At 46.5% G+C, this 26,244-nt stretch overlaps 1 protein-coding gene across 2 annotated transcripts in view; it reads right to left on the reverse strand.

Annotated features, from left to right (window-relative positions):
* Positions 1-5,055: 5,055 nt before the first annotated feature.
* Positions 5,056-26,244, reverse strand: part of RPN2 (ribophorin II) — a 56,489-nt gene continuing 35,300 nt past the window's right edge. Inside the window, exons 10-18 of one of the 2 annotated variants that reach the window (XM_032350739.1) lie at positions 21,856-21,947; positions 19,981-20,095; positions 17,026-17,220; positions 15,712-15,798; positions 13,271-13,366; positions 11,811-11,886; positions 9,886-10,015; positions 8,276-8,323; positions 5,056-5,388 (exon numbers count right to left, since the gene is read on the reverse strand). In XM_032350739.1, coding sequence (XP_032206630.1) covers positions 5,376-5,388; positions 8,276-8,323; positions 9,886-10,015; positions 11,811-11,886; positions 13,271-13,366; positions 15,712-15,798; positions 17,026-17,220; positions 19,981-20,095; positions 21,856-21,947 — 852 coding nt within the window. In that variant the 3' untranslated portion in view covers positions 5,056-5,375. The remainder of the gene's footprint in view (positions 5,389-8,275; positions 8,324-9,885; positions 10,016-11,810; positions 11,887-13,270; positions 13,367-15,711; positions 15,799-17,025; positions 17,221-19,980; positions 20,096-21,855; positions 21,948-26,244) is intronic. The other variant, XM_032350740.1, reaches the window with a different exon arrangement.

Consider the following 26,244-nt stretch of genomic DNA (forward strand, 5'->3'; position numbering starts at 1 on the left):
CTCTCTCCAGGCTATTTTTTTAAAAATGTGTTTTACATAGTTACATTTCCCAAAGAAGTATGACAAGGTATACTACAAAAATAGCCAACATTAATCAAATAAGGACTCGGAATGCCAGCCCAGCAGCTTGGTGCATAGAATCTCATATGCTCCTCACACAGCCTACTGGGAGGTATCAGTGTACTCATTTCACAGACAAAGCACTCGAAGGCACAGGAAAGGTAACTGAGCTGCCAAGGTCACTGCTGACAAGTGAGAGAACTGAGATTCAAAGCCCGGTAGGCCAGCTCAGACCCAGGCTCTTCACCATATCCATCCACTCTGGGCCAAAGTCATCCTTCATCTACTAGCATTTATTCATTCAACAAATATTTATAGAGTACCCACTAGGTGCCAGGCCCTGTTCTAGGGACTAGGAATACAACTGTGAGCAAAGAGGCAAAGTCCCTGATCTCAGAGACCTTATATTCTAATGAGGGAGAAGAATAATAAAAACAAGTAAATACAGAATACATTAGATGGTGGCAGTTGCCAAGGAGAAAGATTTAAGGGACTGGAGAGTGCAGGAGGACATTTTTGTAGCTATCACCCATACATGTGCTGTGCTGTGGTCAGGGAAGGCCTCAGTGAGAGGGTGACATTCGAGCAAAGGCCTGAAGGAAGAGAGAGAGTTGGCTATGTATCTGGGCCAAAACCATTCCAAGCAGAGTGAAAACCCAACACAAAGGTCCTGAGGCAAGAACCCAGAAGGAGCAAGAGCAAGGAGGCCAGCGTGGCTAGCTAGAACATCCTGAGGGTATGAGCAGAAGGAGGCTGAGGGGGACGGGGAGGCCAGCTCTCAGGGAGCCTCACAGGCCATGGTGAGGACTTAGGATCGCGCTCTAGGCAGGACAGGAGTGATCTTCACAGGGTTTACATGGAAGAATGACATGATCTGATTTGCATTTTAAGTCACTCTGAGAAAGGGCCAAGTTCTGCATACTTTCTTAGAGGAAAACTAATTTGCTGATGGATAAAGTGGAGATTAGAGTGAAGTCAAGAATGATTCCGAAGTTTTTGGCCTGAGCAACTAGAAGGATGGAGTAGCCATTTAGGAGCTTTGAGGGAGGAGAATTAGGAGTTTGGGTTTGGAGGCGCCTGGGTGGCTCACTTAGTTGGACATCTGCCTTCAGCTCAGGCAGGTCATGATCCTAGAGTCCTGGGATCAAGTTCCACGTAGGGTTCCCTGCTCAGAGGAGAACTTGCTTCTCCCTCTACCTCTGAAGCTCCCCCTGCTTGTGCTCTTTCTCTCTCTCAAATAAATAAAATCTATGGCGGGGGGGGGGGGGGGAAGAGGAGTTTGTGTTTGGAACAGTTGAGCAGTTGAGTCTGAGATGCCTCTTAACAGTCCAAGTGAAGAAGCTATGGGGGCACCGGCATATGTAAGTCTGGAGTTGGAGGGAGACCCAGGCAGCCAGTTGGGTCTTGAAAGTCGGGGTGGGTAGGCGAGATCACCAAAGACGAACAGAAAGTATAGAAAAGAGGTCCAAGGACTTACCCCAGGGAACTCCTACATTTAAAGTTTCACAGAAAGATGAGGAGCCAGTGAAGGAGACTAAGAAGGAGCAGGCAGGGAGATAAGTACAAAAGAAAGGAATTCCAGAAGCCCACCAAAGACAGGGTTTCGAGAACAGAGTGACCCTGGATGCCTGGGTGGCTCAGTGGGGTAAGCCTCTGCCTTAGGCTCAGGTCATGATCTCAGGGTCCTGGGATCGAGCCCCTGCATTGGGCTCTGCTCAGCAGGGAGCCTGCTTCCCTTGCCTCTCTGCCTGCCTCTCTGCCTACTTGTGATCTCTTTCTGTCAAATAAATAAATAAAATCGAAAAAAAAAAAAGTCAAATGCTTAACCGACTGAGCCACCCAGGCGCCCCTGGTTTTAAAAAATTTAAAATCAGGGGCGCCTGGGTGGCTCAGTGGGTTAAGTCGCTGCCTTCGGCTCAGGTCATGATCTCAGGGTCCTGGGATCGAGTCCCGCATCGGGCTCTCTGCTCAGCAGGGAGCCTGCTTCCCTCTATCTCTCTCTCTGCCTGCCTCTCCATCTACTTGTGATCTCGCTCTGTCAAATAAATAAATAAAATCTTAAAAAAAAAATTTTAAATCACCTGTGCAGCTTGCATTCTATCTCTAGGAGATAGTGCCAGTAGAGAGAATTCTCTTGTTGCAGTTTTGCTGTTAACGGGAGGCAGAGAAAAGAAGCCACTGACCACAGGTGCCTATGTCAATGATTAGCTTTTTCTTTTTTTTTTTTTTTTTTTAAAGATTTTATTTATTTATTTGACAGGCAGAGATCACAAGTAGGCAGAGAGGCAGGCAGAGAGAGAGGAGGAAGCAGGCTCCCTGCTGAGTAGAGAGCCCGATGTGGGACTCGATCCCAGGACCCTGGGATCATGACCTGAGCCGAAGGCAGAGGCTTTAACCCACTGAGCCACCCAGGCGCCCCAATGATTAGCTTTTTCTATCCCGGGACCATTTCACCTGGGCCAGATACCTCCACATGTGACCTACCCTATACATGCCTCTCAGGATCCATGGACTTTCAGGGAGTAGGGTGGACGATCAAATTGTTCCCTGTTTTGCTTTGAGTAATGGTTACACCAGTGTCATTACATACAAACATTCAATGAGCGTACATTTAAGATTTGTGCATTTTGCTCTAACTGAATTAAAAACAACTATGAAAAGTCAGGATGAGACGTCTGTTTTGATTATAAGTGCAGGAAGAATCGCAGCAATCTCGAGTTGCAGAGGACCCCCAAGACAGCGATCCCGGTCTCCAGGGACATACAGTGCTGACCTTGGGTCTGGAGGGCAGGTCTCCTGTCTCCTTACACTAGAGCTGTAAAGCCAGCTTGATTCTTCACAGGGTTTAGACCACCTGCTCTCTCTGGGAGCCCCCAGGGTACCCTCCAGAAAGAATGTCAAGCGTGGGAAAGGCTCTGCAGGGGGCCACTGTGGTGGCTCTGCCCAGGAGGCCATACCAACAATGGGGGACAAAAGCCCCCAGAGGTGAAGGTTGGCCACTCAGGGCTGGCAGTGCACTTCAGCTGAGAGAGGCCGGCTGGTGGAGAACCTGCTGGATGCTGGACTGGCCATGGCCAGCCCCGAGGCCCCTTCCCTCCCCCAGACCCATCTGCTCATCTCTTTCCTCCACCCTGACAAAAGCAAAAACGGAGGTCTCTCTCAACTTCTAATTCGTTTTTCAGATGAAATAATGACCCCTGGAACCCACTGCTCCTTGTGCTTTTCGAAAGGGAAAAAACCATGGTGGCGACAATCCCTGCACTTTAACACTAATGGCATCGTGAAAGACTTCACCCCTCTCTACAAAGGGGCTGGGAACTTCTTGTTCCCATGGGGGTCCTGGTTTCTTTTTCCCCTAAAGAAATGCTCTAATCAATGGGGGACTTGTCACTTTTAACGATAATCCCTTTTGTATTAACTTCAAGTTCACAAAGAGGCTTCCCGTCCATTGCTCCATTTGCTCCCTCCCAGAGCCCTCTGGAGAAAGGCGGTGCAGGGCTGGCCTTGCTGGCCTCAGGGAGGTTTGGGAGGTCAGGCACCCTGCTGGGTCCCACCGCACTGCACGGTGGTGTGGGGGTAGGGGGGTTGGGGGAGTGGGGGGGGGGGTTGGGTGCAGCTGGGAACTGACTCCTGATTCCAGGACAGGGCTCTGGTGTGGTTTTAAGACTTCAAGTGCCTCAGTAAATTCAAGCTGGGGAATCGAGTGAATTCAACAATCAAACGCACGCCGTGGACGTAGTACAGACTGCTCACTGTGCTCCTCCCAACACACAGGAAGGAACAGTGAGGACCGTATCTACGCTGATCCAACACTGAGTCAAGGAGAAGTGCTGGGCACTTTGGTTGTTTGGGGCATGACATCCTTTAATCCTTAAAATGCCCTTAGAGGTATTATCCCCATTTTTACTGATGGGAAACTTTACCCTGAGGGGTAAGGAGGGGAACAGGAGAAAACCAAGCCCACATGGTAGTTAAAGCAGTAAAAATAGGTTTCATTCAGGATGACTGTGATAGGGGGAAAGAGACCTCAATATAGAACCGGGCTCAACTCCTAATACACTGTGGGAAAGTGGGAATTCATAGGCAAGGGGAAGGGTGGGGATCGACGGTTGGAAGGAACTTCTGGCTAAACGGACCTGGACCTGTCGGGACCCTTGCTGAAGACAGGCCAGGGTGGTCAGACGTCACCTGAGGGGCAGTAGAAGGTTCCAGCTGAGTTGGAAAGACTTCAGATCAAAATCATTTCCACCCGCCAATTCAATAAATACTGTAAGAATTACCTGTATTTCAAAAAGTTATCTAAATGTATTTATGATGTTTCAACCAATAAAATTAGAGGTGAAGCGCCAGAGTACGTAACTAGGGGCTAATGAGGGGAGGTGTCAAGCGCTGGGCCAAGCACTCCAGATGCACGAAGCTCCTTTAGTTACACAATGTGGGCAAGTTATTATCTCTCATCCACAGAAGAGGCTTAGAGAACTGCAGCCACTGGCCCTGCGTCCCTCAGCCTCAACCATCCTACCAAGTGGTGACAGCAGGCTTGCCTGACACCGGAGTCTATCCATGAACACCACTATTCACTATGACTTCTCTACATAGTATTATACGCCCAGGTGATGGCAGTCCCCGCACAACTTCAAGAGGGGCATTCCTGAGACAGGTGTGTCTGAGTCTAAGAATACTCATGCAGTCAGCCTCCTTTTAAGACAATTCCTTCCCTTCCCCACTTCATGCCAAGCCCAAACTCTCCAGGCAAAAGCAGAAGGGGCTTCAGATACCAACAGGACCCCTCTGCAGACAGAGGGTGCCCCCCGCTGCAGAAGAAAGGATGCTTGCTTTTCCAGGCAATTCGCAGTCCTATTGGGCAAGAGGCAAGCAAGAAGGAACCATAGAAAAAGGCCTGGAGAAAGACGATGGCCCCGTGTCAGCAGTACTTCCCGACTAAGTCCTCCTGTTACGTGCCCCCAAGCCCTAGAATAAACTCTCAGTCAAGCCTCTGTTCCTGTTATTCTCTTTATTCCAAAACAGATTAATTACAAATTTCAACTTTTCAAATGCAACACCTGGCGGCTAAGTTAGGATTATTCACAGCATCTGGCGAGGGCACCATGCCGAGGAATCGGAGTATCGGGGCTCACAGGTATCCACTCCATGTCGGGGGAAGAGAAAAACAACAAGCCAAAGTATAACCACAATTTCGACCTTTTCCTGTTTAAATAAAGTTTCTTCATTTCTCTTTACAAACTGTGAATTGTTCTTGACTCCTTTTCTTGATATTCATTTCGGCTTTCAGCACTTCCTTCCTTTTTCTGGCACTAGTGTGCTGTTCTGAAAGAAAATGGGGGCAAACACGGAATTACTCAAGGTTTCAATTCAGTTACAGTTCCTAACTGGTGACAACAGAGGGACCAAGGTCCTCTGCCTTCAGTGAGGCCCCACTTATATAGGAGTAATCATTTATCTATTAATTCTATTTATTTATGCCCCATCTCATTTCACAAGCGGTTGTGAGACAGCTGGTTCTAACTACAGCTGATGACAACGTTAAGTAAAAAACAATGACACAAGCCTGACAACTAAGAAAGTGGCCAACGGAGCTCTGAGATGAGGGAATTCCAGGCACACCTCTCACAGTGCAAGGCCAAAAAGACAGTGTAAATTTCAAGTAGGGGAAGAAAAAGGAAAGCCTGAAGAACGTTCATCTTTAATCTCCCAGACTCTGGGTCTGCCAAGCAGCGCAGGGCCTTTGCGAGCTTGTAAGACGGCATTCTGGCCGTTCAGTACAGAAACCTGCACCACACTCCCAAATGGCTCCTGTCGAGTTCCTGCCAACGGTCAACCTCAGCATCTAAACCAAGAAGGCGACTCAAAAATGGGACTCAGCTCCCAGAAAAATTTTAAGAGGGGACTAAAACCTTTCAATCTCTTTATTCCTTCTTTCCCCACGGCTGCCCTTCCCTAGACTCGAAGAACGACGGGGAAACACAATCCAGACGGCCACCGTGCACCCAGGAGGACGAACCAGCAAGAGTGTTTCGGCAGCTCTGGCAAGCACAGCACTGCCACACACGCCGTCCCGAGTGGGCCGTTACACCCAGTGGGGAGGGCTGGCGTGACGGCGCCTCGGTCTTACAGGATGTCAGGCTCCAAGCCAATGCGTCAGTAGTGCTGGGGGACATACACAGGCACTGGACTAACCCTGAGGGCTGAAGGGAGTGCCGTAATTCCCTGCAGACATCCAGAGGTTCCCAGGTACACTAAAGTGTGTGTGCTCTGAAATGTCTGTGTGGAAAGGACAGCATGCGTGTGAAGGAAGAAGAGCTGAAAGGGAAGAGGCTCACAAGCCGCCATCTTGGCTATAAAGTTATACCCTCTGCCTAGCCTCATCAAATCAATGTCTGTCCTCGGATCAAAAGCGGAGACTTTCCTTTAAAATACTAGGTCCCAACCTCTGGAAGTGGCAAATGTCCCCATGATCAAGCAACTTTCCTTTCTCTCAAGCAGTATGATTTGGGGTAGCAGCAGCGTGAGGGCAGACTATCTAAACAGCAAGAAAAAAAAATCAATCCAGAGTTATTTTAAACAATTAAAGAGCTCAATATTTAGCAGAAAGGACTAGTTCGAAAGCAAAATCTCAGGGCAACTCTAATTCAGGACAAAACCAACTGGGTATGTCAGGGAATGGGGGTGGGGACAAGGACTGACTACCCAGGGGAAGTTTCTCGAGTGTGGAAATAGGCTATGTCTTGACTGAAGTGGTATTTACATGACTGAGTAAATTTGTCCAGATTCACAGATAGTATACAAAAAGAGTGAATTTTACCAGATATAAATTATACCTCAATTAAACCACCAAAAACAAAACCAAGACAAATGTGCTGAGGATTAGCTATGCCAGCTTATGCTCACACATCAGTGAAAAGACTCTATATCCTATACTTTTGTTGATCTTTCCGATTTGCAGAGAATTAAAAATTAGATGGCTCTGTTGCTTTGGCGGAGAAAGCCAATTCCAAGGCAAGGGATCAGGGAACATAAAAGAAAACTCAAATAGCCTCCCTTCTCTTTGTTGGCCTAGTGCAGGTGTCAACAAATGATGCCACAAGAGCCAAATCCAGCCCACCACCTGTTTTTGTAAATTAAAGTTTAATGGGAGGCACCTGGGTGGCTCAGTCAGTTAAGCAAGTGACTCTTGATTTCGGCTCAGGTCACAATCTCAGGGTCATGCACTCGAGCCCCAAATCGGGCTCCTCGCTCATCATGGAGTCTGCTTGTCCCTCTCCCTCCTCTTCTGCCCCTCCCCCAGCTCGTGCACAAGCTCTCTCTCTCTCTCAGATAAATAAAATCTTTTGAAGCAATAGTTTTATTGGAACACAGCCATACTCCCTTGTTTACACAGTCTACAGCTGCTTTCGAAAAGCAATGGCGGAGCTGAGCAGCTGCAACAGAGGCCATATGGTCCGCAAAGCCCAAAAATGCTATCTTTCCAGAAAACTTCTGCCGATCCCTAGTCCAGATGAGCGGATCAATGAAGCACTCACTCATTCTCCTTCCCTCCCTTCCCCTTGCCCCCACTTCCATCCTCACCCCAGGATTATACTTAGAAAATGGGTGATCTTTCACTTGGCATTTTAGCCACACAGGGAATAGCCCTGAACTACACGCTGAGTTTTAGGAACCAGCATTCTGATTCTGGTTTTGAGTTATGGCCAACAGTCCTTCATAATTCAGTCTCCCCTAACCACACTGCTTGGCAAAGATCAGTGTTACAAAAAGGCCTAGAAACAGTGACAAGGTGTGCCAGGATTTGCCATGGGACCATCGTTTCATGAATTTAGGTGTTCTGAATGGGGTCCCCATTAAAGAAGTCCAAGGTTGCATCTATGATATCCTCAACTCCGCCCTCCTAAAAACACAGAGAAAGGGGCTGCTGTGTATAAAGTACCCCACGGACATAAGGGAGGATGGAGTCTAATGTCAACGCCAGGTCACGTTACTCCATCAGTTGGGCTAACTCAGGGAGCTTTAATTTTTGCCCTGGTCCAGTCATAACCTGGTCCAACAAGTTGGAAAATGGCCCTAGAATTCAGCTATGGGTTGGGGAAGGTGGGGAGGAACGAGTGGGCTGAAAATCTGATAAACAACTGACATGCACGAGGTGGGCAAGATGGGAAAGGGGCCCTGCTTCTGGGAGAAGTCCACCCTTCATTTTTACCGTAGTGTCCTATATTTTGCCAATCTACTGCTCTGCTCTGCAGCGATCCTGCCAAAGGAAAGAGGGTTTGAGAATCAAGAAAGGACAGTGGGAAGAGAAATAAGCTTGAGAAAAGAAATAGCAGCATACACCCAACCAGAGCTTCAATGATTTCCCAAGTGGCAGAGTTTGTTCTAGGGCTTACAAAGACAGCAACAGAAGAGTGGGCTCTAACTTTCTGTATAAGCGGTGTGTGTGGGTGTGTGTGTGTGTGTGTGTGTGCGCGCGCGCGCACGTGCTGGAGAGGGGATGAGAACCATGGTCTCTCCCTTCAGAAAAGGTACATAATTTTAGGATCCCAGATTAGGAACTCCTGCTAAGCAGGCTCTAAATCTACCTCACCTTCCCCTTGATTCTGTTCATCTTGTGTGGGCAACTTCCAGAACAGAGAGAACTCCACAGAGTGCAGCCTTTTGGCTCCCTGGGGCCTGGACTGGCTGCTGCCAGGGAACAGGGCTCTGCTTAGAAAAAAACAGCTGAATCCTGGGCTCTTGCTCAGATGGACTGCAGAGCTGCCAAGCGAAGGCTGCTGGAGGGGCAGAGAAATGAAGCAGCTGCCGCGGCCAGTGCTAAGGAAAGCTCTGGCGGAATGTGGAAGATTCAAGAAGTGAGGAAGCACGTTGGGACGGGTCTCCATGGTGAGGCACTCAGGAAGTTCATGATGGAGCCTGGAGTAGGGCTGAGCCACGGGGCTCCCCTGCCTGCTAGCGGTCTCTGAGAAAGCCTCTCTGATGTGACCAACTTAACTGGCAGCCGCGCTGAAGGGCACACTATTGAGTTCGATTCTTACAGCAAACATCTTGGAGAGGAGAAAGCAGGGCACATCTGAAGTTGTTAACTTCCAAAGGTGAAAGCAACTCTGACCTTTTCTTATTGACCTTTACGTGGCTGAAATCACCCAAGTTCTAATAAAGTCAAATCAATGAGAAACACCTATGTGACATTTAAATTGGCCTCGCACCCAGGTTCGACAGTCAAGCTGCCAGCAAGCGGCTGCCGCTGCGTTAAGATCTGACCATCTGTGCAAACCTGAGGTTGTCTGGCTGTCAGGGACGTGGTGGAGGCTACTGAGCAGGGCTCCAGCTGGGGGGCCTCTTGGAACCTGTGGCAGCTTTGGGGTGAGGGTGCGGGTGGGAAGCGCACGGACCTCACACTGAGGAGGAAAAGCTCTGTGAGGCTGCTAGGGGTGACAGAGGAGTCCCTCCCCGGGGCCTGCGAGGAGGGCAGCAGAGGAGTCTGTGTGGCAGGAGAGAACATTTTTATACCAGCCAGCACATGACCAACAATCTTCTGTCCCACGTGTTCTAATCCATTTTAATCTTCATAAAGAAATTATTTTCTTCTCTTATTCTAATGTGTCAGGGCACAGATCACTGTGGTTTTAATATATTTAAAGCTGATCACCAAGGCCCTTTTTGGACTTAAAAGGTGGAATTAAGGTGTCACACTTGCCCCCAAGGATCCAAACGTTCAGCCACAGTCACAAACCCTTGTTCAAAGAGCTGGGTGAGCAGAGCTGACAAAAATATTTCTAATCCCACTCGGAGTCCCCTGACCATCCTTAGCCTTACCTCTTGATTGCCTGCTGGGCCAGCATCCGATTGCCAGCCAGAAACGTCACACTGCCCAAGATGGCCAGGTACTTCAGGGTCTGGAACATGTTGAGCTGAGTCCAATAGACATACATGAGCCCCAGCATCGCTGAAGGAACAGACGTCATGAGAGCCAGTTAAGTGAAACAGTGACAATGGCCTGGGGCAGAGGACAGTCAGGAACAGTACCTGCTGGATTCTGAAGAAGTCTCTCTTTCTAGACCAGCTGGTTTTATTCCTTGTATCCAATGCCAGAAAATTAATAACTCAATACACTTACCTTGGCTACCAAAAAAACCAGAGGTAAAAATCAGACCTCAGCACCTCAGCTACGTTAACTATCTTGTTCCATGTTCCAGCTCACATCTATTTTATCGTAGGTTTTACTTTTATTTTTTGTTTTGTTGTTTGTTTGTTTGTTTTTTAACATGACTGTCTTGTTATAGTCAGGATTCATTTTACTTTTCAAATTCTGAACAAAAGCATGCAGGATTAAATAAAGGAATAATTTCCTTTCCATTGCAAAAAATGATTATGGGTATTTTGCCAGTGTGACTAGAAGGGAGGCGAGGAGTACTAGGGAGGGTTGGTGTAAAGGGCTCAGGTCTGGGCACGGGGAGCCTTGGGTTCAAGTCCAGGCTCTGCTCTTCCCAGTCACGTCCATTTCTCCGAGCCGACATTCTCTCACTTGTCAAACGGGGATCGTAATTCCTGCCCTAGGCACCCCCATCACGGTTGTGATGAAAATCAAATGAGGGAATGTGCACAAAAAGTTCTCTGGCAAAGAAAGTCACGCTTCTAAACAAATTTATATTCAGGTTTTGTTCTCAGTCTGACTCAGGAGGGCTATCACTCAAATCCAGTAACTGGGCTGGAGAGAAAGGTCACCCTGTCAATTTTGCCCAGAAGGATGACGGATGAACTACAGCAGGGGTTCTTAACCATCTCTGAGGTCATGAACCACTGTGAGAATCTGACCGAAGTTACGGACTCCCTCTTTCCCCAGAAAAACACAGACACATCTGTGGAGCCCCACAGACTCTGTACACAATTGACAAACACAGGATTACTCCTCAAAGAATCAACAAAATCAGAAAAGAATACTGAAGTCTCAGGGCGCCTGGGTGGCTTGTTCGGTTAAGCGTCTGCCTTTGGCTCAGGTCTTGATCCCAGGGTCCCAGGATCGAGTCCAGGGTCCTGGGATCGAGCCCGGCATCAGGCTCCCTGCTTAGCAGGAGCGTCTGCTTCTCCCTCTCCCCCTGCTTGTGTGCGCTCTATCTCAAAAAAATCTTTAAAAAATTAAAAAAAAATTAAAAAAAAAAAAAAAAAAGGATAGTGAAGTCTCAGTGAAATGCAAGGCACCACAGACCCAAGACGGTCAAACATCTCTGAAATGCTTAGCTGATTTGTGAATTTACTGTCTTGTTATGTTTAGGTATGGAGTTCTCAAGAGAACAACGCAGAACAGTGTGTCCAATTGTGGAAGAAACTGTTTTCTATTACTGTCCAGACGCAGCCGCCAGCAACCGTGAAGATCGATACGGTGGGGGAAAGATAACCTTTGGAAACTGCATTAAGGCTCGTCATCCAGGAAGACGGCTCAATGTAAAGATACGATAAGTGAGTAATCTCTGGAAATGAACAGGGCTATTAAGTAGGGGTAAATGGCCAGCCAACGGCAGCCTAGCACAATGAAACCCAATATAATGACAGCTGTTCTAAGCTGATGGACCAAACAGGTTTATCATCATATCAACTGTCCTAAAAGGCCAGGAGGAAGAGGGAAATGTTATGCTATTAAGTCATTATAGTTAATAGGCCGTGGGTCTACTTAACAGGGCTTTCGTGTGGGCAGGCGAAATGTCAAAGGAGGTTAAATGGAATTAGCAGCCGGGGGTGCTTACCAGCATGTCCCAGGTGAAAGATGATTGTGCTTGGAGCAAAAGTGAAGTTGGAGACATTGGCACCAATCCGGATCCACTGAACGATGGGGAGAAATAAATTAAAAAGACATTAGGACTTCAAACAGAAGACAACACATGCCACGTCAATGCTAATCCGATGAACAGCCCCAAGGGCTTAAAGTTCATCCACACTTGAAGGACAGAACATTTTTCCAAGTGACAACCACCCTATTGTTAGTCCTCAGGAAAAAATTGTTCCCTTTCCTCTTTAGAAAGGCATTCCGACACCTGCTTTCAAATGTGCATGGGTAACTCACACCTGAACATCCTTTATAATGACAGCAAACTTTTCTATTTTAAAGCAGGCGAGACCATGAGGCTGAAAGGTCAGAGACTGCATTTATGATGAAGTCACTGGCACTCAGCCTAATTCCTCTAAATACGGGTAAGATAAGCCCCCTGGCAGCTGGCAGGGGGCACGCTCTTGCTCCAGGTTCTGTGCCTTTTGGAATTCTGATCACTCAAATACGAGAACAGGTGCCTACCCAATGTCAGGTTGCTGAAAGATCGTGCCATGCCTTCCAGATTTAGACTGACCATTAATTCCTCTACTGAAATCGATGAATGAATTAGGAACACAGGCAAGTAACCACCCAAAAGTAAGAGCTAATGAATTTTCCATGCAGTTCTCAATATTCTCTGAACTTTGAGGATATGCATCTTATAATTTTTAAAGAGAGACAAAAAAATTGGTTAAAAAAAAAAACAAAAAAATTCAAACAGTACATTAAAGTATAAAAATTTCCTTCCTCTTTACTCCCTAAAAGGTCCTCTCCTGGGCAGTGACCGACACTAACAGATAATGCCTTTTTAAGGTTTTATATCAAGAGGATCATACAAACATACTATCCTACCCCTGACCTGCTTCACTCAGTGAGATACCATGGCAATCTTAAATCAGCATGTAAATCTATCCATTCTTTTAATAAACCTGCGTATTATCCCATTATATAATGAAAAATAATTTATTTAACACTAGTTTTGTATGCGGACTCTGGGCTGTTTATTTGTTTATGGTTTTAGGCTCCAAATGCTGAAATCCACAGCCTCTGTACCCTGTTTTTATGCAGCTATCAGCATTGGGCCTTGCTTTTTTCACACTTCACCTCAGAACACTCCTACAGAGCATCCCAGTCTAGGTACTTTTATCATTTTTAGTGGCTGTTAGGTACTTTCTCCTGCCCCCCCCCCCCCCCCGTTAACGGATCAGTTTATTTGGCTGCTCCCCCAAGTGGGGAATTTTAGTTATTCTAAAATTTTTTGACCATCGGTTCAGGTCACAGCTGCTGGACCCCTTTGGAGCTCTGCTGAGGCCAGAGCACAAAGCCTCCTTTAGAACGGCTACATCTGCTGAGTCTGGCGCCAGACACACACTGCCCATGCTAATTACAGCTACTCACCAGAGCAAAGAGCAGGAGCAAGGGCGAGAGGATCAGGGCAGTGAATGTATTGGACACCACCGTGGGGGGCCTCTTCTCAGGCTCTCGGAACAGGTGCTGCCGAAAGAAGACATACCAAGAATGTTGAAGAATGTGCCCTTCCCAGCAGGGGCTGCCACGTAGACTGGGCACCAAAATGCCAATGACACCCAGGCAGAAATGCTTCCCAGAGGCTACACCCTCCTGGCAGTGACCAGACACCTGGCCTTTTGCCTCTTCACAATGCTGGCTTCTAATCCTAGAGGTCTTCCTCCAAACACACCAGTGCCAGCTCACTACTTGGTCAACCCTCTTTTTCCCCTCAAAGACTCACTGCCATTTAGAGGTTAGAAAATACAACCAATCTAGTGGCATCTGCCTAGTGTCAAAGAGGGTGCCTGTAGGGGCAAGGGGGAGACCTGGGTGGCTCAGTCGGTTACGCATTTGACTTCAGCTTAGGTCATGATCTCAAGGTCCTGGGATCGAGCCCTTTGTTGGGCTCCCCACTCAGCAGGGAGTCTGCTTATCCCTCTTCCCTTCCCCATACTCATGATCGATCTCTCTCTCTCAAATGAATTTTTTTTAAAATCTTAAACAAAATAAAACAAGAAGAGGGTGCCCAGGTATATGGGCGGTTTAGGTGACAGATATCCAAGGCAGGACTCTGGATTTCATAATGCTTCTGGGTTCCGAGGGTGGCACCCTCATATGCTGCTGCCCCACTTAAGTTAAGTAACCTCACTCTCCTTTATAACTTAAAATTTAAGAGCCTCACTATGGATTTCCAACCATAACCCACCCCTTCTGCATCCAGCCCATGGCACTAAGGAAGCCCTAAATAAACTTTCTCCCCTCCTTGTTCTGTCTGATTTCTGGAATCGAACCAGAAAGCTGGGAAAGCATTGCTCTGATATTTCTTTGTTTTATTAGTTTGTTTGTCTTCCTGAGAAACTCTACTTGAAGATCTTTGGGAAGCTCATCTGGTGTCACCCAGCAAAAGCAGTGATGGACTGGGAGTCCAGAGACTTCTATCCTGGCCCAAGTAAAAGGGCAAGTTGCTTTACTCTTTGCCTCAGTTTCTAGCTGAAAAGTTGCGGGTGGGAGGCTGATGACCATCCCAGTTAGAAGGAGGCTATAAGGGCATCTGACTACACCTGGTAAGCTCTGACACAGGCAAATTTAATTTTTTTTCACTTTCTTCCAATGCACAGACCTGCGTCTGTCTTTCCTCGCCAATGTGCAGCTAACCCAGCTCCATGAGGAGGTAGCCTCACCTGGGAGTCCTGCTCCCAAATTTTCGCCTCAGCTCCCCTTCGTGACCGCCTATTCCGCTCTACAACTCAGCCAGCGCCCTTCATCATCACGGTCCTACCTTCTACACTTTCAGTGCATTTTACAATCTTAAGTAAGACTATATCAACGTTAGGAGAATTTCAAAAAAGAATCCTACTGTGACACTCTTTGGGCCCTTGTCCTTTCATTAGTGAAAAAGAAGTAAGTAGTCTGCCTGAAACACTTCAACATTAATTCATATGTAGTATAAACAGTTTCCATGTTACTACAGTATGATCATTTCTCATGACTGCATATAGTCCACAGTGTGTCCACCTCCGATTCCTTAACCAGTGCCTCAAACTGCTTTAACGATTACTAGCTTTATTTTGTTTTATGTTTATTTTGCAAAATGTTTTAGAAACTTCTCGAAGCCTTTCTTTCCTTTTTGGTTACTTTTTTTTTTTTTTAAGATTTTATTTATTTGTTAGAGAGACACACAGTGAGAGCAGAAACATAAGCAGGGGGAGTAGGAGAGGGAGAAGCAGGCTTCCCACTGAGCAGGGAGCCCAATATGGGGCTTGATCCCAGGACCCTGGGATCATGACCAGAGCCAAAGGCAGACGCTTAACGACTGAGCCACCCAGGCATGCCTGGTTACCTATTTTGATCCTCACCACAGTCCTGAGCTGAGCTGGGCAGAGATGCTAACTATGTGCAGGGATGGTGAATCTCTGGGGAAAGGACTGCCTGGGAAAAGAAAGCCCTGTCCTCCTGCCCAGGTGAGTTTTCCACCGAGAGGCCCCAATAGCCCTGATTTCTGCAGGAGCAGAGGAAGAAAGCCAAACCCACCTGTGCTGTAGCTCTCAAGCAGCTAGCTTAAGGCTGAATCTTCTGGATGCTAAGGAAACACAGCCTCTGAGTTTGTGTCCAGCTATCTGCTTTCAGGGAGGTGGACACTGGGCTCTGAGCCTGTTTCTTCAAGCTCTATGATGGGACTGTATTTGTCCTAATTCATGGAATGGCAAAGCCCACACTAACATATCGTATGAACAAGCTAAAGAAGCAGCCACAGCCACAGCCCAGGTGTTTACTGCCCATTTCACGTTTCCCCTCCGTGTTCAGTGCAGGAGCCCTTAGGCTTCTTATACCTGAATTTCCTGTTTGGGGGTGAAAAGGTTCTTGGACAGGACAGTCGATGGAGCATCTTCTTCAGGGAACTTGATGACCACGTCAGCCTAAAAAAAACAAGAGCAGTTTTGAAATGCACAGGGCAGGGAAGAGGCTGGAACTCGACACCAGGGTAGCACCCCTAACTCGCATCCGGGACCATCACTGAAAACAGCTGCAAGCGGTTCAATCACTTCTGATCCATTAGCTGACAAATTAGGGCAGTAAAAATTTCAAGAACAAAACAAGTATTTGTTGAAATGCTTTTTAGAGCAAGATTTCCAATTTTCTACTGGTCTGGTGACCCCACAGAGCTGCTTAATACAAAAATCCCAGCTGGTATTCAGGCTGTTACAGTTGCAATCAGAAACTGCTTGGTGTCCCTGGGAAGTGTGATTTAGTCACAGGGAAAAAAAAAAAAAAGTGCTCTTGTACAAAAAACAGCCCAAAGTTCAGGAGAAAAAAAACTCTTGACTACAACACAGAGATGTGGCTGCCCCTTCGACTTGCAGAGGGAGTGCCCACCATTCACAGCCTGTGGATTGGCCTCTGCTACTTTTCTAACCTCCTCCTGCTCTGGACCAGACTTAGGTACTCCAGCAAAATGGACCCACTCAGGTCTCACCTTCTGGTCTCACTTTCTGCTTTCCGCAGAAAGCACCTTCTGCAGGCTGTTCCCCAACAACCATTGCACAGCCCCCAGATACTATTTTGATAAACCCTGCAATTCTTCAACCCCTAGCTCGAGTGTGGTCTTTCAAGTTTGTGTCTCATCACACCAAGCAAAGATGAGCTACATATTAAGAAGCAGTATGTAAACTGTATACAGCAGGCAAACACTGGTTCATAGTTTACGAGTATCTTGCATATTCTAGAACTTACTATCCCAAACCATCCTCAATTATTACAACAATTCAAGTCTCACCCTCTCCCACCCCACCCTGAGGCTGTACCATATCTCAAAGACTGGGGCCTTCATCTCTTACATCTATGGATTCCCCCATAGCATTCTGCTATAAAATGAAAACCTCCTTCAAGTATAACTTTTCTAGAAATTCGCTAGGACCCACGAGGGCAAATTTAGGCTCCATGCACTCACTCAGTCACTACTTATGGAGCACACCCTAAGTGCTGGGCCACATGCATACCCCTAAGACTTCTAGTAGAAAACAGCATGGCTCCTCACCTCTCCAGGCCCATTTATTGCCCTGCACAGACGAGGCTAGGGGAAAAGAGCGGTTTCTGTGAGGGGCACAGCCACCCTTGCCTAGATCAAGGAGCATCTGGGCACATACCACATTCCAAAGGATTGGGTTCTTCAAAGTGGCATCTCCGATGATTAGATAGAGAGTGTAGGTGCCGGACGCAGAGTCAAATTCGATCTTTCTCTCAGAGGTATCCAGTTCAAACTTGTACACATTCTTGCTGTCTGGCTCAGCAACAAACACAACTTCTTGGCCAGTCTTCTGGTTATGGAGTCGGACAAATGTCTGGATGGAAGAGTACCACAGTCTTTAATCTGATCATTTCAAAACTCCCTCTGTGCCCAACACCGAATGGACAAAGCAACAGACTGTTGGCTCTTTTGTCACAGTGGGAGCTCTGAGATCTGCCAGACCTGCCCAAGCCAGAGGAAGGAGTGGCCATCCCATTCTCATTACAAGCTCGGAGAGCAGAGCTCACTTTTTGTTAGTGTAAGAAATGTCACTAAGGGGTCCAGCCAATTCGCAACTACTTGGAGGCCGAATGCCCAGTTTGCGGATGATTTAAGCTCTTTGCTGCCACTGCAATTTCTTCTTCCTGCCAGCCTTTTGGCCACCTTGCTGCCCAATTAACTTCTTCACCAGAGGGTAAAAAGAAGGGAAATGAGGTGGAACTGTAAGAGGCCCATTTTCAATTTCCTAGTGCCTCCAGCTAAAGATTTAGTGGAAGAGGCACAGGGATTGATAGCAAGGCCGAGTTCTAACCGAGCGGAGCAGCCTGGTGTCACAGAGAGAGCCCAGGCTCTGAAGACAGGCAGTTTTGGTTCCACTGCTTATTAGGCGAGCATGTTACTTAACCAGCTCGGGCCTCGAGCTCTTCATCTTTGGTGTATCTGTGTCAAGATTCACAATGATGAATGCAAAGCATTTAGTGCCGGGCTGGTAGAATGCTAGTGAGTCAATAAACAGTAGATGAAATTCTCGTCAGTGCGATGGTACAAGTCTAATCACCTTATCCTGCCAGTGGCATAAAAAATTAAGGCTTCTGCATATTAGAACTGCAGCAAGATTTAACACCCACGCAGAGCTTTTCTCTCAGGTGTTTTAAAATAAAGAACTGAACAAGAAAGGTAGATTGGTTCCATTTAACAGATCATAAGGCATGAGGATTAAATGAGTTGCCATGGTCACAAAATTCAGCGCTGAATCCACGGAAAAAAAAGTAAATCTCATTTGTTACTCCACACCTCGGCAACAAAGAACCATCAGAGTATTTAGGGGAAAGGCCCAGAGATGTGAGGCATCCTGACTACAGCAGCCTTGGCCAAGAATGGGATTTAGGAGCCCGGATGCCTGATGTTCCTCCTGCTATAGCCAAGGGCAGGCGGCAGCCAGGCTTACATGCAACATGCCAGCTCCACCTGGGAGGTCTCTATGCCATGGTTCCGAAGTAGAATCTTAGGTGAGACAAGTATCCAGTTAGAGTTACACTTCCTCACTAACTCTCCTTGTCCCAGTCCGAATCCCACCAATTTAGTCTCATGATTTCTTCTCCTCATTCTTTCTTCCCTGTGCTGTTTTGCTGACAAATGTCATTCTGAAAAGGAGCTGGGAAATGCTAAGAGGCTGAAGTGCTTTGAGTCAGTGAGCCATGGCTACGTGCCCTGACTGAGCTCTCTGGAGCTCTCTGGATCTGGGGGCGTGGGGGTGAGGGGGACAGGGGAGAGGAGCGGAGAAGTGCCAGGGCAGTGGTCCTAGGGGCAGCCACTCTGGGTCCTGGGCACATGTGTATCAGCTGCAGCTATAAGAAACAGAAAGCGAGTGGTGCCTGGGTGGCTCAGTCAGTTAAGTGTCTCCCTTTGGCTCAGATCATGATCCCCGGATCCTGGGATCAAGTCCCGCATCAGGCTCCCTGCTCAGTGGGGAGTCTGCTTCTCCCTCTGCCTACAGCTCCCACTGCCTGTGCTTGTTCTCTGTCTCTTTCTCCCTTGCTCTCTGACAAATAAATGAAAATAAAAACAAACAAACAAACAAAAGAAACAGCAAAAAAGTTTCCAAGTAAATCCACTTATGTCAGTCATCTGCTTTGAAGCTATCTCTCGGCATGAACTTGAATCTGCTAGCTCTGCTCAAGTATCCCTACAAAGCACCTAAACCAAGGTCCCCAGGTCCCATGCTTTCGCATCTTTCAGCAAAATATTTACCTGAATTTCCCTTCATAATACTGCCATGGATGGGGAAGGGTCGAGAGCAGTTATTCTCAAGCATCTCAATGGGGGATGACAAGAGGTTGGGGAGAATATGTCTGAGAAGACAAGGGGCCATATCAGACTCCCTGGGGAAAGGGTATGATTTGAAAATCTTTTAAATAATAATTATCATTATTTTATATATGGAAAACAAAAATGAAAGCAGTTGCTTTCATAATACAAAGTAGGCACAAGTTAAAAAGGGCCATTCTTCAGATTTCCACAAACTCTGCTGCGGTCAGAACAAAACACTTTGGCCTACTGCCTAGGTTTTCCTTTATCAAAATTATTTCAATCTTTTTTGTTTTGTTTTCCCCCAGAAAGAAAAAAGCCTCAAGTAAGTGCTAATCTGCTTTAAAAATATCTTCTCGATACCAACTGATCTTTTTTTTTTTTTTTTTTTTTTTTTTTAAGGTTTTATTTGAGAGAGAGATAAAGAGCACAAGAAGGCAGAGTGGCAGGCAGGGGGAGAAGGAGAAGCAGGCTCTCCACTGAGCAGGGAACCCGATGCAGGGCCCAATCCCAGGACCCTGGATCATGACCCGAGCCAAAGGCAACTGTTTAACCAACTGGCCACCCAAATGTCCCAGCAGTTGATCTTTTAAAAAGAACCATGTCTTCCACATTCAGGGTTACAGCCAGTACATGAGGGGACAGTGTCATGTGGGAGAATGTGATGTACCATCAGGGTCCACAGTGAAGACCCAGAAGCAGGAATGTGGAGGGTATATGCCACACCAACAAGTCCGGCACGTGTTAATGGCATAGACCAACAGAAGCACCTGGGCTTTGTCCTGACCTGGTGAGGGGTGAGTTCAGCACCGGTGTTCACATCTACCAGCTGGAAGAACAAAGCGAAGTTCTGGTGGCTGTCTGCGATGAATGTGCCCTTGGCTTTCGCTGGATAGGTCACCCTGAAAGAGACATGTATACGGCAAGTCTTCAGAGAGGATCTGCAAGTATCTGAGAACAGAATAAAGAAGACAAACGGCGCTTCACTGCCTAATCCTCCCTCTCCCACTGGAACACTTTCCTGCTGTGGACAGACAGGAGGAGAGAAGCTGTCTGTGGCCGGAGGGCAAACCGCACTGAGAGAGCCAGGATGAGAAAAGCACAGAAGAAACTCTCCCTGGGCTCTGGGGCAAGGCTATGCAGACACTCCAGGCTTTCACTTTAAGGACCTAAGGATGTCAGCTGCACCATGTCAGGCACCAGCGGGGCACACGCAGGCACACAAGTGGAGTGGAGAGCCGGGCGGACAAGGCCGCAACTGCCAAGAGAAGTCATCGCGGCGCTGATGTCGGCAGTTACATGCGAGCGAGGTCAGGCCGTGAGGGAGTAGGAGACGCAAAACAAGAAGGGCACTCATTCTTTTTCTTTTTTTTTTTTGAATGCTGTATTTTTTCCTGGACACGGTTTCAATGTATTTTTCCTGCCTGAAATTGGATTTTTTAAAGAGTCATTTTCTCAGAAGGCAGACCTAGTGAAAAAACTTTTCACAGCTCCCTCCTGGGATAGTAGGGGAAGATGGCCAGGGGAAAAACAAGGTTTTACACTTAGGCTTTCTATAAACTTATTAGTAAAACCAATGCTTCACCCATATAGAGAATTAAACTTTGCAAAGCACTCTCACAGATCTTATGTCAGTGGATTCTCAATAGTGCTGTCATTGTCAATGTCACTGAAAACTAAGCCAGAGGGAGAAAGGCCCAGCTCTCTCATAGGACTTAGGAGTGAATGCTTAGCTTCTAGGCTCTGGCTAACATCTCCGGTCTTCATAATGGCCTAGAGGGTTCACCTTCCTTCTTTGGCAGCTATAGTCACCTAGCTGAGTATAGCTGGGGTCTGAACTAACCTAGAGGTCTAGATAGACCCCCCAAAAACCCAAGGATCTGGGAGAGGGCTGACAAAGAGGCTTCATACAGTGCTCTGTCCCCATGTTTATCGGCTACCTAGAAGTTTGTGTTAAAGAAAGATTCTGGGGACGCCTGGGTGGCTCAGTTGGTAAGGCGGCTGCCTTTGGCTCAGGTCATGATCCCAGTGTCCTGGGATCGAGTCCCACATCGGGCTCCTTGCTCAGCAGGGAGCCTGCTTCTCCCTCTGCCTCTGCCTGCCTGTGCTCGCTTTCTCGCTCTCCCTCTCTCTGACAAATAAATAAATAAAATCTTTAAAAAAAAAAAAAAAAGATTCTGAGCACAGCGAGAGCAAATGCTATGACTGATCAGTGATGCGGTCCACGAACTTGAGAAAGGAAATTACGGCCCCAGTACTAGTTATCTGCCATCTCAATTAGAAGGACCTCTGAGGTCTTCAACCAATTTCAGACCCACCGTGGGTCAAAGAGAGTTGTCATGAGGCCATTAAAAACCAATTCAGGACTATGAAGATAAAGTCTTTAAAAAAAAAAAATGTCATCAGAACTAAATAATGTGCTTGGTAGCAGAGCTGACTTGGACTCAGACACTCCCCATTCCTTTGTGGACGGACCGATTGTATAGATACCCCCCCAGATCTGCCAGGATGCTGCTTGGTGCGGTGCCAGCAAAACTGGAGCCTCTGCAGCTGCAGGTGCAAGCTGGGTCACTGGTGACATGGGAATAGGGTTTCGTGCCTGGGCGCGCTCCTGTCAGCGCAAGCCTGAGCTCCCCCTGTGCCAAGAAGACACCCCACCTACCGGGTGGTTTTGGGTGCAATGCTCTGATCTTTGTCCACGGTGGAGAGATCAACATTCGTGATGCCAACTTCAGTGGAGATCTTGACTCGGAGCTAGAGTGAGACATACAAGAAAAACACCAGGAATTAACAGGCATATCCAAATTTTCCTTACAAAGATGATCCTAGGATGGGAGTCTTCAACGATTTTAGTAAAACTGCCTCAGCCAGGTAGGATTTCCACTTCTCCTACCACCAAGGCTCAAAAGCGACTCCTTGGTTCTTACCCCTTCCTTCCCTTCTTTGGCTTTGGTTGGATGGTATATACTAAAAGAGGAAAAGAAAAACAATTTTTTTCATGTGCCCTTTAAAATAAATAAGGGGGAAAACCTGTAAGCAGTAACCTTCAAATAATTCAAATCAACTATTGTTTGCTACGTGGAAGACTTTATACACAGACTCTGTAACAACGATTTCATTTAATCCTCACAACTCTCTAAGGCAGTGCTATTTGAGGTGAGGAAACTGAAGATGATAAAGATGAAGCCACTCACTTGAGTTTAGCTGGCTAAACTTGGTATTTAAGCTCAGGCACTCTGACTCAGCGTCCATGCTCTTAAGCACCTTGCTATCCAGCTTCCCAGGAACACTTAACTCTACGCCAGGCAGTACTGGGGGTCTGCCCACAAAGCCCTATGACACCACGGCTGTCATCTGCACTGTTTGCCAGGGACTTCTGGTTTTCCCTCTGAGCACGAGGCAGAGTCGTACTTCCCGGACCACTGGAGTCAAGTGTGGCCACGTGACTTGCTTTGGGCAGTGAAATGTGAGCCCCTCAACAGAAGCTTTAAAAGTCAGTGTGTGATTCTCTCCTTTTCTCTGACATGGACATAAACAATGTGCAGAGAGAGGTTTACTCCTTCAGCCTGGGTCCTGGAGGAAGGACAGCCTGAAGGCGGACCTCCAGCTGACACACTAAGGAACCTAGAACGGCGAAAAAACAAACTTCTGCTGTTCTAAGCTATGGAGACTTGGGAGTCTGATAGCAACACAAACCAGTCCATCTTGACTGTTAGTGTTTGAATTCTATGCGTGTCCTATAAACATGTTCACGAAGAGGAGGAGCCAACACAATAAACAGGACCTTTTAAAAAATTAGCTTAAATGTATAAAATTCCAAGAGGCAGAAAACATTACGAAAGTCTATTCATGAGAAATTTTTTATCTAAAATCTAAGTTTTAATGTGCAAATTAAAAAAACCCAAGGCACTTCTTATGTGCAAACATACCCATAAGACTTCCAAATATTTGATAAGCTTGAATGTAATGCTTAGGAAATCCTTGCTAAATCCACTGGTTTATAGTCTAAGTCAAGATCAAGGAACAGAGACAGAGGACTGGGCAAATAATTGAAGGACAGCTTTGGCATTTTGCTAAAAAGCACTATCAAGGTGTGACAGCCTCAAATCAAGGATAAGAAGAAAAATTAAAAAGGGATAAAGATAACTACCAAGCAATTCCTTTTAACAGCCTTCTTTCCCACCTCCGTAATAACCATTTTGTGACAACAGCCTCAATTATCAGATTGAATAGAGGTATTCTGTCTTATTTAAAAAACAACAACAAAAAACCCTGAAATGTAAGAGTTATTACCAGAAGCTGTAAGGATGATTATTACCTCCTACTTTTGCATATACAGCCATCTATTGGCAGAATTATATCCAGCAGCACTGCCTGTCACTGAGTCTAGGCAACTGGGTGAATCATGGAGGTAGGGAAGGGATATAGATAGCCTTCAAGTTGAATAAACCCCCAAAGGAAGAGCTCGGGGGCCACTCTTTCGGCTCTTTGGGCTCTGTGCTGAGCAAACAGCTTCACGACTCAATAGAGGGCTCAGAACCAGAGCAAACTCTGCTATATAAAGCCAGTGTGGAGAGGCACTGACACCATCTGAAGGAAAAACTAGAGTGGAAGGCTCAAGCAAAGAAGCAGCCCAAGAGCTGTAGTCAGGCTACTGATGTTCAGCAAGAGCCCACTAACAGCACCTTCCCAAAACCCCCAATGGTATCTGGAGCACCCGGGTGCAGGGGATTTACAGGGATGGCAAGATGCACTTCCTGTCTTACAGGGAAACACAGATGCAAAGCTGAACTTTAACAACCCAGGCTGCTGCTTTTTTTTTTTTTTTAAGATTTTATTTCTTTATTTGTCAGAGAGAGAGAACACGCACAAGCAGGTAGAGGCAGAGAGAGAAGCAGGCTCCCTGCCAAGCAAGGAGCCCGATGTGGGACTCAATCCCAGAACCTTGGGATCATAACCTGAGCCGAAGATAGTGGCTTAACCGACAGCCACCCAGGCATCCCCAGGCTGCTGCTTCAATGGAAGGATGTTCCAAGTGCTATCAAAGCACAGGAGAAGAAACTGTGACCTCAGTCAGCCTGCGGGTGGCCCTGGGTCAGGCAGCAAGAAAGGAGCCTGGCAATATTCCACGCTATCAAAACAATGTCTTCACAGTTAACTACTATGCAATCTTCACCAACTTTAACCAGATAATTCCTTCTTCACTTCTTTGACTCGGTCTCTTACTCATTTAATTTGTAAATGTGATCTTAAAATCACTGTTCCACCTAAATGTCCATAAATAGAAGACTAGTTACATGAATACACTATGAATCACCATGGAATAATTTAAAAAGCCAAGGTAGATGTCTATGGACAGATACAGAGATATTATCACCTACTTTAGAATACACAGCCATCCACTGACAGCACTGTCTGTCATGGAGTCCAGACAATTGGGTGAATTATGACAGGGGAGTGGCAGAGGGCTGGGGCGAAGTAGGGGGATTGGGGAGGGGGTATTGAGGGTGGGGAGGCCATCAAGTTGAAAAGACCCCAGAGGAGAAAGCTGGGAGCCTCTACTTTGTGATAAATACAGCGGTTTATAGAATAATCCCTTTTTGTGTAAACAAGAAAGGATATGCACATTCATTAATAAATGCATCATTCTTTTTCTTAAAATGTACATAGTTAACTGTTAAGATTCCCCTGAGAACAGGAGCTGGACTAAAGGGATGAGAAGGCTCTTACATTTCATTATATACCTTTTCGCACTTTGAATTTTTTTAAACTACATGCATATTTTACTCCTTTTTTCTTTGAAAAAACATGGATTATCTGAGCAATGAGACTGTGTACCCTTTACTTCCTTCTTTATAAACATTTTGTATTAAAAAGCAACAACCCATACATATGATTTTAAAAATAATACTCTTCGTGGGGCGCCTGGGTGGCTCAGTGGGTTAAAGCCTCTGCCTTCGGCTCAGGTCATGATCCCAGGGTCCTGGGATTGAGCCCCACATCGGGCTCTCTGCTCAGTGGGGAGCCTCTTCCTCCTCTCTCTCTGCCTGCCTCTCTGCCTACTTGTCATCTCTGTCTCTCAAATAAATAAATAAAAATCTTTAAAAAATAAAAAATAAATAAAAATAATACTCTTTCTGGGGCGCGTGGGTGGCTCAGTGGGTTAAAGCCTTTGCCTTCAGCTTGGGTCATGATCCTAGGGTCCTGGGATCGAGCCCCGCGTTGGGCTCTCTGCTTAGCGGGGAGCCTGCTTCCTCCTCTCTCTCTCTCTCTCTGCCTACTTGTGATCTCTGTCAAATAAACAAGTAAAATCTTAAAAAAAAAAAATAATAATACTCTTTCTTTCTTTCTGTAGATGGGTATATGGAGACAGATGTTAAAAGATTTGGGTAAGGCTCCGAATGTATCCTCATTATAACGACAGAAAAGCCATCTACTTTCCGGGTTTTTACTTAGAGTCCTGACTGTATTTCAATAAGAATATGGTCGCTAAGGTCTGCTAATCAACATTCAACTGTGTGTTTGTTCTAAAGACATCATAAGCACTCCCAGACAATACAGACACACAGATGACAAAAGGGCAAATCACAGTGAACTCAAGTCATCTTGGGTTTGCTCTCAGCCCTAATTCTAAAAGGCTCCCTAAGTTAAAGGATTTTTTGTTGCAGAGAAACAACGTAGGGCTGTTCTTGAATAAGGAACAGTTTAAAACAAGTCCTTCTGCTCCTAAGATCTTACTACAAATGGGTCTCTGGAAACACTGAAAAGAAAAGCGTTTTTATGCTACTCTTTTAAAGCAAACTGAGAAATAAAAATTATAACTTTTTCCAAAGATGTGTTATAAAGAATTCAGAGTAGGATCCTGCTGGGTTAGCTGCTTCTTCCTTCACACTAACACTTCAGGATTAGTTTTTACAATAGGAAAGGGACGTGTTTAGCCACTTTAAATGCAGCTAAGCCTGCTTCACACTGAATCATACTAGTGCTTTCCTTCCTGGTTCTGCATCCCACATACACCTCAAAACATGTTTTAACACCAGGAAATGCAGTC

The sequence above is a fragment of the Mustela erminea genome, chromosome 7 (genome assembly GCF_009829155.1).
Source record: "Mustela erminea isolate mMusErm1 chromosome 7, mMusErm1.Pri, whole genome shotgun sequence".
Taxonomy (NCBI): domain Eukaryota; kingdom Metazoa; phylum Chordata; class Mammalia; order Carnivora; family Mustelidae; genus Mustela; species Mustela erminea.